The sequence below is a fragment of the Strigops habroptila genome, chromosome 9, assembly GCF_004027225.2.
Source record: "Strigops habroptila isolate Jane chromosome 9, bStrHab1.2.pri, whole genome shotgun sequence".
NCBI classification, from domain to species: Eukaryota; Metazoa; Chordata; class Aves; order Psittaciformes; family Psittacidae; genus Strigops; species Strigops habroptila.
In genome coordinates this window covers 9,191,372-9,203,220 of record NC_044285.2, presented here as the reverse complement: position 1 = coordinate 9,203,220, position 11,849 = coordinate 9,191,372, and the positions used below count along the sequence as shown (strand labels likewise).

The 11,849-nt window shown below is 42.0% G+C and overlaps 1 protein-coding gene across 1 annotated transcript; it reads left to right on the top strand.

The window, feature by feature from the left end:
* The first annotated feature begins 1,265 nt into the window (after positions 1-1,265).
* MESD (mesoderm development LRP chaperone) lies at positions 1,266-10,432 on the top strand. The gene is made up of 3 exons (XM_030497056.1): positions 1,266-1,654; positions 5,837-6,069; positions 6,962-10,432. Exons 1-3 carry the CDS (start codon positions 1,496-1,498, stop codon positions 7,224-7,226), a joined length of 657 nt encoding a protein of 218 aa, XP_030352916.1. The 5' UTR covers positions 1,266-1,495; the 3' UTR covers positions 7,227-10,432.
* Positions 10,433-11,849: the final 1,417 nt, after the last annotated feature.

Below are 11,849 nucleotides of genomic sequence, written 5' to 3'. Positions count from 1 at the left end.
CCAGAAATATATTTCAGTAAAACCTCATTAATCAGGGCAAGGTGATACAGTATACCTGATGTTCATTATATTTAATGAGAAATCACTGAGCAGAGGTGCTTAGTAGTGACTTACTGGAAAGCTTTGTGAAAGATACTTGACTAAACCCCTGTTTCAGTTACTGTGCATATAACAAGCTCCATGAATAGCTATGGGCTGCTTCCTGTTTCTCAGGCACACTGGCAGTGCCTGAAATGGTATCAAACGATAACCCTCACTATGGAGGTTGCAGGCCAGGCACGTTGTTTATGAGGGTGCTGAAATCGTGGATCCCACATCCTCCTCCGCCGTTTCTCATGCTACACGTGCGCTTGGCAACCTGCTGCTTCATGGGGCATGTCACCCTAACACTCACAAGCTATGTAGCCCTTCAGTGTCTCATCATTTGAACTTAGTTCAGGCTTCAGAGAGCCTCTCAAACCCACACCCCTGCCCACTGACTGCTTTTGGTTTGCATTTGTATGCTGTGCTTGTAAGGTTTTGGTTTATCATAGGACTATACAAGGAACAGAATTGGGGTTGAAGTGCTCACTCTATAGAATTAATTGCTGTGCTCTGAACCTGCTCTCCCTCCAATGCTTCCACTTGAACAGAAAAGCACCCTGCTCACTTATCAGCCTGACCACAACTAGTATATACCAGCAGCAGTTACTGTAGTGCTTCCTTAAATTCCCAAGCTCAAACTTCTTGGCAGTCCAAGTCTAAAAGGCAAAAGAGAAGATGGTGCTATTTATAATTAAAACAGCTTCCATGAGGGGGAAAAAAATGAAGACTGAAGAGTGAAATAAGGCCATGCAGACATCAGCCTGTGTCGTTTGGCTTGGATAACGGAAAGGTAATATGTACAAAGAAAAAGCCGTATCTCTTAACTGTTCTTGGCATATGTTCTGGAGTTGTATTTTAGTAATGAACAGCTTCATTTTTAAAAGCTTTCTTTTAAAAAACTGAGTTAGTAGTTGAAATAAGATGCTGCTACGGGCCCAGTTTTTATCCCGTTTGTCGTCCCACTTTAAAAAAAGCAACAACAAAACATCACGTAGTTCATATTCCAGGAGCTGGTCCATACACGGGGTTATTTAAAGCCATCCTCCAATGTCCTCACTCAACCGTCTGGGCCAAGGTCTGCGGGGCCTACACCCAGCGCGGCCCCGACCTCCTCAAACGGCCCATTGTGCCCCGGTGCGGCATCGCGAGGAGCAGCCGGAGGAGGAGGAAGAGGAGGATGGAAGAGGAGGGCGTCCCCATCCTTTCCGTCCCGGCTCGCTCCCGGCTCTCGGGCACGCTGCGGGGAGCACCCGCCCCACCCGTAGCCCCGGCCTGGCCCGCACCGCCTCCGCCGCTGCCCTCTCGCCCCTTCCAGCTCCGCCTCCTCCCCGCGGCCCGAGCCGCCGCTGCCCCCGCCCCTTTAAGGCAGCCGGGGCCGCCTTCCCGCGGCGGCTGCGAGGTCCGGGGGAAGATGGCGGCGGCCGCTGGCTGGGCAGTGTTGGGCCTAGCGCTGTGGCTGTGCGCGGCAGCCGGCGAGCAGGAGGGGAAGCGGCGGGCAGGGCCGGCCAAGAAGAAGGACATTCGGGACTACAACGATGCGGACATGGCTCGGCTGCTGGAGCAGTGGGAGGTGCGGGGAGGGGCCGGGGGTGTGCAAAGGGGACCCCGCGTCTGTGGGCGGCGCGGGGAGTGAGGGGGACCGGGGCCGCGCTCCCGGCTCGGGGCAAGGCGGGAGGTTTGGTCTCGGCCGCCCTCCCCCGGGCTTGGCTGCGGCTCTGGCGTGGAGCGGGTGCGGGGATCCCGGGCCTGGTGGCGTTGGGGTGGCGGGTGCTGGTTCCTTCCGCTGAGGCTGCGGGTTCCTGCGTGGGGAGGTTACAACATCGGGGCGAGCAGGCACAGAAGCGGCTCCTGGGAGAGCTGCCGTGGCCACGGGAGCCCGCAGCCTGCCCTGCTGCCCCTTCCCGAGCACACGCTGTCCATGCGTGCCACAGCCTGGTTTGACTTGAGTGTCTGCTGTGTCGGGGTATTAAGGGGTATATGTTTTGTGACCAAAGGATGGACAGCAGAAGAAATACTTCGTGTTTACAGAGTGGATATATAGTTGGTTGGTGTTTCTTCCTTGCCACTCTTCATGATAACGACTCCTAATTATAGCTCTGTTGCCTCCCTTTGTCCCCATCACCCTGCTGCCTTAACTTTCTTTTGACAGTTCCCCATCACTCTTCTCTATAAGGTTGTCATGCCACTGTTAGGTTCTTTTCACTATTTTTGTATTCTATCATGTTCTGATAAATCCCAGAGCACTCATCAGTGTCTTCTATTCTTTCCCATGAGGCTGTTCCCCAGAATGTTTTGCACAAATCCTGGAGGAAATAGTGGAGTAAAAGCTCCTGTCTCCTGTAACACCATTTGCAGCTGTAAGTCAAGGTGGAGAAATAGGTTTTGTATGTGTAATATAGATAAAATAACTTTTGTGAGAAGTAAGGATGTCTGCCTTGGGCCTGGTTGGCAGGTTATGGTCCTGTTCATCGCATGGACTGTTCCTGTGTATCTCCCTTTAGGAAAGGAGATTCTTAGAAAATTGAGTTAAAATTTAAAGTAAAATTATGTAAAATCTTGAAATTCACCTTTCCATTGGTGGTTATCAGCCAAGGACCAGGTGGTCCCAGCTGCTAAAAAATCCAAGGCTTAAATGACAAAGTTGGCCAACTTCAACGAAACTTGGCATTGTAGGAAAAATCTTAGAAGATTAACATCTCTGGATTAGATGCCTGGATGAAAGGGAGACTCAAGTTAATGCTGTCGTGACTCTGGCTTGTGTGTTCTAGCCATGTGGCAGGCAGGCAGGAGGCTGTTCAGGGTTTTTCCTCTTGAGCTGGAGCAGGTCCCTGATCCATTTCACCATGTGCTGCACAAATGCTTGTAGTCACATTGCGTGCAGTTGTAGCTGAACATCTGGGGACTTTGCTGCTCGGGTTGGCATTGCCACTGAGGGAATTCACAGCCAGCCACAGCCCCAGGAGAAAAAAGTTACTGAAGCAGCGGCACAACAATTAGCGGTTGTTGGGTCTTTGGGATGGTCAGCTGCATGGCATTTTGCCTGCTGGTAGTCAGCTCACATATAAGGAACATGAAAGGCTTGAGGGGGTGGTGGCTGGAGGATAGAGAAGAAAGGCACAAGTGAACTTGATGGGGTGGGATGAGAAACAAAGGGGCCGTTATGAATTTGGATAAGAGCAGTAATTATGCTTGGGTGCAAGGGGCACAGAGCACAGATCTGTACAGAATCAAGTGTCATTAACTGCAACCGAGATGACTCGTAATACTTTTTATTTCCCTGGCAATTAGTCAAAAGCACTGGAGGATGGTGGCGGTAACATCCTTGGGGTCAGCCACAAGCCTTCTGAGGCTGAGGCTGTGGCTCCAGCAGCCTTCCCAGAACAAGCAGCCACCTCTTTTCAGGCTCTTGTGCTGCCACTTGCACTGTGCTGGTGCAACCATGTGCATGGTTGCCCGGTGAACTGGAAAAGTGACGTAGCAGAAAATGAGGATGGGGAACTGAGGTTACTTCAGCAGCTCAGTTGCACAACTAGAGCTTGAAAGAAACTGCCTAGGGGTTTCCCTCATGGAAAGGGACTCTCCAGAAGCCTTGGGTCCAGAGGAGCTGGAAGCAGAACTGAGAATGCGGTCTTTCTGTTACTGAAATGTCATATTCTTTAAATAGTTCATTATTGTTATAAGCTCAGGGTTTCTGAGGCTTGACTCTGAGCTGAGATTATTGAATAGGCCAAGCAATTAGGTGACATATGTTGCTAATATTTTTAAAAATAAAAATTCAGGGCATTGATGAGAAATGCATGAGAATGGGAGCTGAGAGGAGGAGAAATGGAAGGAATACATAGGAAATACGTAGTTATTACTGTGTTGTGTAATGCTTTGCCTCTGAAGCCTCATGTTACAGCTTAAAGGAATGAATCTGCTAGACATTTCAAAGCAAAAGCTTACACTTCCAGTCTTTTGCTTCATAGATAGATTTATAAATACAAAACTGCATGATAGTTTGTACAGGATCAGGAGAAGGAGTGGGGTGTAGGGGAGCTTTTGGCTGCTTTTTATGATACATCTATTCAAACTGCAACAGTACAGCTTTAGTTGAGCAGTTAAGGGCGAAATAGGTAATATATGTTAGGCTGTGCTGTCACTAAATCCAAAGTCAGTTTCTGTATTGCGTAATGACTATATGGAAACAATTCTGCCTTTCCCTTTCAAAACTGTGAAATAAGCTGGTTTTGCAGTAGCCAAACTGTTCTAAATTAGGACTGGTTTGCTTTACTTCTGAAGAACATTTTTCAATCATATAAGATCTTGTATTTTCACTGCGCTTTACCAATATGAGCATTTCCCAGCTTCCTCCAAGGTTACTATTGTTCCCACTTAGTGAGGGCAGTGGGACTTCCCTGGGGCTCTCCTTTGGAATTTTCAAAGAGATGTGAACTGTTTGAAAGCATGCTTCAGCCTTGCAAAATTGAAACAAATATAATTAGTAAGGAAAGAAAGGATAAAATATAAGGCCTCTACAACTTTTATTCTGTGGTAACTAATTTTTAAACTCCTTTGTCAGAAAGACAGCAAACTACGTAATTGAAATGGGAGAAGAAGAGAGGTCACTTGCATGGAACCTTACCTTTAAAGGGTATGGGATGCTCCCTGTAGTGGGATGTTGTAAAAGGATGATGTTGAGTTTGTATATAGGCATGTGCAGAGATGAGAAGGTAGTGCATACTGAGATCTAAAAAATAAAGCTTGGCTTCTGAAGGGAGCTATCTTTAGATGCTGCTGCAGTTCATGTTCCTGATGGAGTGCTGCATATATTCACAAAATGCTTAAAGTCAAAACAACACCTAAAATATCTGCCTTAATTCCTCCTGATTTACTAGTGCTTGGGTAGATGCCAGTGTAGGATTTCCAGGGTTTTCTGTTCTTTATTAACTTTTTAATATGATACCAATACTGTTGAAGAAATCAAGGTCTGGCTCAATGTAAGCTGTCACTCTATTCACTCCTCTCTCTCATGAGCTGTTTTAAGGGGCAGCTGTTTGAATTCTGCCTTTCCAAATATTTAAATGCCTGTCAACCTCAGCAGAGGCATTAAGAGGGTTTTTTCTTTATTCTAGGAGTAATTTACTCCTGGTGATTATGTTGTCAGACTGTGAGCTGCAGCTGTGCATTAGAAAAGTCATGAGGCCTTTAATAGAAGTTTTCCTATGGCATGAGCCTTGAAATTCTGAATTTTTGTGGGTTTTATTTGTTTAAAAAAACCAAGTCAGACGAATTGAATTCTCAAGTGATTGCGTGAGTCCTAGAGGTGAGTTTTGACCTCTGAATGCAGTGTGCAGGTGAACACTTCTTTATGTGTGTATGAGGCTTTTTAGTGCAGCTTTCTCTGTTCATCATGTACGCTTAATAAATTTCTGTGAAACTGTGAAGAAAAGTGCTATTTTATGAAGTACCTTGGTGGAATTGTACTGAATTAACCTTGAGGCTGAAATATTACTCAGTATATGGTAAAAGGAGAATCTACCTGTCAGTATGAAAATGTGCCTTGTTTTAAGGGGAGGGTTATAAATGGAAGGAACACTTCTCGTGAAGTATCCTGAAACAAAACTTACTATTTGTTTTGGTTTGAGAATCTCCATCATTAAACTAAAAAACACTTTGTCAAAGCAGCATTCTCTAAACAATGGGAAATTTCAAAACAGAACAGCTTTGTGGAACAGTTTAGTTTAAAGGCTCCTTTTCCTTTTCAAAACAGAAAGATGATGACATTGAAGAGGGAGATCTTCCTGAACACAAGAGGCCTCCAGCACCAATAGATTTCTCAAAAATTGATCCGGGCAAGCCTGAAAGTATCCTGAAGCTGACGAAGAAGGGGAAGACTTTGATGATGTTTGTCACAGTGTCAGGAAATCCTACAGAAAAGGAGACAGAAGAAATCACTAGCTTGTGGCAGGGCAGCCTCTTCAATGCAAACTATGACGTGCAAAGGTAAGCTGTTGTGCACAAGGATGAAGTTTGTCCTTTTACAGCACCCTTGTTTCTTTACTCCTGAGAATCTTCTCAGCTGTTCACGCTGTGCCCTTCCCACCTCCATCATCTGTCACTATTTCTGTATCAGTTTCTATGCCAATTTGTTATAAGTCATGCTATAAAAATTCTGGCATGGTGCACAAATCTTTTTAACACTTACAAATGATGTATGTGTAGCCTCCTTTGTTTTTACCTTATTACATTTCAGCTATTTATCAATTTTAGCTGCAGCAGTTTGCCTTTATGTGCTTGATGGAAAACATCACACTTGGAAGACTTGTCACCACAAAAGGCTTTTTGTTCCTCTGGCTAAAAAATGTGGTGTTTCTCTCGGAAAGAGAGAGGATCGCTTTGAAACAGGGGAATATTGTGTCTCTTGTATTGAGGCTGAGAAGGGCTGTAGTAAGTGTATAAAGTAAATATAATGCCCATTAGTGGATTTTACATAGTGCCAAATTAGTTCTTAAGTTTTCTTTGTATTCTTACTCCTCCTTGGTTATTTGCAAACTTAATACATTTTATTCTTACATATACTAGAAAATTGTTCTCTTGTCCCCATCCCCAGGCAACAACAAAATCAGCTTCTAAATGCTCCATCCCTGGCAGTGTTCCAAGGCCAGGTTGGACAGAGCCTTGGGCAACATGGTGAAGTGTGAGGCATCCCTTCCCATGGCAAGGGAGGTTGGAACTAGATGATTTTAAGGTCTTTCCAACCCAAATCATTGTGTGATTCTATGATTCTTGCTCTTAAATATATGCCTTGGTTGTGGAGGTGTTCTGAATTAAGCAACATGTTGTAGTGCTTGAAAAGCACACAGCTAACTGAGAAAAAATTGTATCTTTCCTCTAGGTTTATTGTTGGCTCAAACCGAGCCATCTTTATGCTGCGTGATGGTGGTTACGCCTGGGAGATCAAAGACTTCCTGATAAATCAAGAAAGGTGTGCGGATGTTACTCTGGAAGGTCAGGTTTATCCTGGAAAAGGAGGAGAAGAAAATGAGAAAATGAAAAACAAAACCAAACCTGAAAAAGCAAAGAAGAAAAAAGACGCAGACAAGAAATCTAACAGCATCAAAGAGGACAACCGAGCAACCAAACAGAGGGAGGATCTATGATGGATGTGTTAACAAGACTGAATACTGTTCCTTGAAGGGAAGCTAAATTTCCATGCGATTCCTGGGTTTATTGAGGGGGAAGGAAGGAAGCAGAGGTTACTGAGGTTAAAAGACTTTTATGTTGAAATTCACCAGTTTACTTATTAATGTTGGCCATTTGTTTAGTTACAGGAAAGGTAATGTTTAATACTTTAGTTTGTAATTTTGTATGCTTTTGTGTTAAAATTAACATACAAATCTGTGTGTCTAACATTGCAGACTTAAGTGGAAAAGAAGAAACACATTCTCAGAATACACTGATACTCATCTTTAGTATCCACATACATCTTGGCTGTGTGAGTTAGTCATTGATTTGTAACTGCCGATGGATAGCAGAATGCAATGCTAAAAGATTCTCTTGGAAGTCAGTTTGCTAGTCAGTTGGAAAACTGCATAAAATTGCAAAGAATAGTGGTACATTGGCCAAAGATGCCTGAAACTGCAGGGTTTAGGACGTATCTGGTTAGACTGCCTGTTTCTTTAAAATAAACAAAACCTGCTCTGTTCGTCCCAAGAAATCCGTGGAAGTTCTTAGAAGCAGGATAGAAGCTAGGCAGAGAACTCAGCTAATTCACTCCAAATCAGCGCAGAAAGGAGATTCTTCAAAGTGATGCTGGGCTGTTAATGGAATTACAGCACCTGCATGAGCCGTGTCAGGGCAAAGGGAAAGTTGGATTCATAGCATTCAGGTTGCTGCTGCTGCTGCCAAAGAACTGTGCCTCTGGAAGCGGATGTTATGTATGCCCTATTATCTAGACAGTGAGCTAGAAGAAATAGCTTTACCTCTGAAATTAATTTGTTTTATTGGTTTAAGGGTTTGCTTAAATCTTTGAAAAGGCACTAGTTGCAGTGCAGAGCTCAACTTTGAGTTAGACATATCCCTTCCTTGTGTTTAATAACCAGATTATTATTTTTTGTTTGGGTACAGATTGCTGACTGACATGGTTGATTGTGGGGGAAAAAAAAAGCATTGATTTAAATGCTCCGAAGTTTGATGTATGGGAGCAAATACAATTTCTCCTTGACATACTTTGTATACTTGGGAATGTTTTTATTATTATTCAGATTGTATTCTGTCAAATTCATTACTTAGAATTGTTTCCCTTCTGCCTTACTACCTATTAGGGACTAAATGCACCTTGTATGTATGGTCCACATAATTTTCCAGAGGATGAGCACAGTATTAACTGTCTTCATTCAATACTACTAAGATGTTACTTTGACTCTTTATTTAAGGTGCTAAAATCCAAATGTTTTGGATAAAAGGTCCTAATTGAACCATAATGGTTAATCTTGTGGAATACTTCGGTATCAAAAGTGGGAAACTGACCTATTGAGTGCTTGTCCTAAAATAAAAGATGTGACTAAACTTACTGTTTCACTGAGTAGTAAAACCTTTTAAATAATTAATGCATTTAGTTAGGTATTCAGGAGAGACACTAATCCATCTTTGGTTTCTGTACATAAGAACTAAATGATGTTGATGAAGGTTCCAGGTGATCGGGTTTATTTAATTTTAATTATATTTGTATGAATTTAGGATTAAAGAAACCTTTCTGGCCACACTTGATTAAACAGGTCTGTGCCTATTTGAGTGGAAAATGAAATAATGTGTTTCTTCAGAATTAACTGTATTACTTTTATATTCTACTATTAATCCAAATGTGTAGCAGAGTTGAGAAGAGTCTCTGTAGGTGTTTGGATATCACATTGCAGCAAGGTGTGCAGTCCATTTCTTGTTCATTACTCATTTATCACTTTGTCAAGTGTTCTGGGTTTGCACCTCCCTTTTTTTAAGGAATATTGCTTCTCATCTTAAGAGACGAACAGAGGTCAGATGAACCAATAAATACAAAATATTAATGCGTGTTTTTCTTTTTTCAACTTAAATCTATGGTATAGAGATGACAATTTAGATTATGAGCAGAAATATGTGGAAATGCAGTTCCTGTAGTTTTCCTAATCTTAGGAAACATAAACCTGATTTTTTTTGATCAAAGCGAGTTCTTCTTGAGCTAAACAATGAAGCAATTTAAACCTACATACAAAGGCAACTCAGCCAACGAGGAGAAAAAAATTACACTATCTAGTTATGGCCCAGCTTTTGAGAATAGATACTTGTTTTAGTTGTTCATAAATCCACATTTACAGCAGATTGGAGCCCTTTCCCTTCATAGTTAAAAGGAAGGGGGTAATTTTGAAATTCAGCCAGCTACTTGACTGGGTTTTTTGTTTGGTGGTTTTGAATTGTTAAGTTGCCTGTGCCAAATGTAGGCACGTTTTGTGCCATTTAGCTCACTTTAAATTTTAAACTGTGTTTTGGTTTTTTAGGTTTTCTTTATTTTTTTTTTTTTTTTTTAATGGGAGTAATGACTTGAGAGTGCTTTTGGATATAAAACACAAAATACTGCCTTCAAGTAGCCTTTTCTTTTTGTCTTCCATTTTTCTCCCTTTTTCATGCTTTACACTCAACAAACAGCTAAATATGTTAGCAAGTATAATGTGGCAACCTGGCAGGAACTTCTTCACCCAGCCAGACTTTCTTTGCTATCGCAGTTCATAACTACTCCAAAACCACTTATGTTCCCTTTTGGAACTGGAAACCTTTGAGCCCCTAGGACTTGTCCCGTTACAGTGTTACATTAGCAGATGTTACCTGGTAATGTTTTAAGAGACCTGAACATAATATCACTTTTATATGTGTACATGTAAAAATAAATACCTTCATAAAGTCACTTCAGGTCATTAACGTTCTGTAAGTGCCACAGCAGATGTTGGATTCTGCGTTTGAGTCTCATCAGCCTTCCAGTAACAGATTTTTGGCTCTACATACAGGCAGTTCAGATACTGCCTTTAAAGCTAATTTCACCAAGGAGGGTGGTGATTATAGCTTTTCTATTTCCTTATTTTTTCAGTATTAAGCAGAGGTATGTGGAAAATAATCTGCTTTCATGACAGCTAAATGCCTGCTGCCTTTCTCCACTCAGCTTGGTGGTTTCTCTGTTCTAGTGCCATAACTAAGTTTTCTAAGTTACTGTTCTGTTTTTAACCCAGCTGTCCTCAGAAAAAACAGTTTGGCAATGGTACTACACAAGATGTGGTTGCACTTTGTGAAAAATTTCCAATGGACAATCAACTTTTTTTATGTAATAAAATACCGGAACAAAGATGTTGTGCGTTTTATGTTGTTGGGGTTTTTCTGTTGGGGTTTTTGAAAGATAAATGTATACTGTATTCCCTGTTTTACAGGGGAAAAAAAATCAGTTTAAATTCCTACCTCACGGAGTACAAGTGCATCCCCTGTTCTTGAGACCTTAATTTCATCAACCAAATAAGTAGGAAATTGGGCATTTTAAGTGTGGACCGGCGCCCAGAAGACCCAAGAGGAGCACCATATGCAGTAAATGAATGAATGTTTCTATGATTCTATGTTGGCAGTTGAATTTCTAACAAAACATCCTCACCAACTACTAAATCTCCCTAATTAGGCAATGCAAGCAGTATCCACAATAATTTAAAAGGATGAGAATTCCAGGTGCCGTCATTATTGTGTTGCTAACGTTTACCTGTGAAGGTGCAATGAAGTTTCCTGTAATACCACACCTATTAACAGTCTTACCTCCATCTGCTGCGTGGTCTCTCTCCGTATGCATCACTTGCTAGCAGGACAGTTCATGGTTTCCATTTTGCAGCTTCTTTCAGTTTGTCTTCAGCTTTGTTGCTGCATTTATCACCAGTTATTACCCAGTTTTTAAACTCCGTCTTTAAGTCTGTTAGGGCACACACACCACAAGAAGATTTCTGATCTTCACCTGAGTGATCAAAGCTTTTCTCTTCTCTGAACAGCCGGGTTGGCCTTGACTTCAAAAAGAGACTATGCTCCTGTCACTGCTTCTGAACTCTTTGAACTCTTCCAGTTTTCTCATTAAAAGGAAATTGTACATTTAAATATATCATTTTAAGATAGGGAACAGGCTACTTTTGTCTGAATTATGGCCACTGTTCTTGTGGGGCTTATACTAAGGCTTAGGAATTATTTCCAGTCTTTATTTCTGGCTCATTTCCTTTTCTATTCAAAGAGTCACAGTATTTGGTTTTGCCTTTTTGAGAGTTGTTTTTTTTAATTGAATTGGACGTTTATAGGAATTCAAAGAGCCTGTGCCTGAATAATGGGATGCTCCTGGTTTTATAAAAACCTGTTTCATTGCTACTCTCAAGTTTCTCATTCTTAAGATTGATTGCCATCCTACTATGTCTGGTGATATACTTTTCTTTGCTATTTCTTATTATAAGTAAACTATTTTTGCACATCACTATGTCCCATCATTCATACTGTGCCATTTTAGCAGGGACAAGCCCCACTGAATTCAGGGAATACCAAACTGCCAGGATAGTTAGAACTGTTTGTATTCATGAAGGAAAAAAAACACTCCACTTCACTCACTTACTTACTTACTTGAATTTTCTGGTGGTGGTGGGGTTCCTCCTGCAGTAGAGAAGTCAGGCAGTATGAGGGGGGGTGCACACACCATCGATCTCCAGCAGAAGAGCTCTGTGCAGCATAGGTTTTGATTGGTATTTTAA

Coding starts and splice junctions, on each gene's coding strand:
- MESD (XM_030497056.1), top strand. CDS start 1,496: ATGGCGGCGGCCGCTGGCTGGGCAGTGTTGGGCCTAGCGCTGTGGCTG. Junction 1,655..5,836: donor GGCTGCTGGAGCAGTGGGAG/GTGCGGGGAGGG, acceptor TTTTCAAAACAG/AAAGATGATGACATTGAAGA. Junction 6,070..6,961: donor GCAAACTATGACGTGCAAAG/GTAAGCTGTTGT, acceptor TCTTTCCTCTAG/GTTTATTGTTGGCTCAAACC.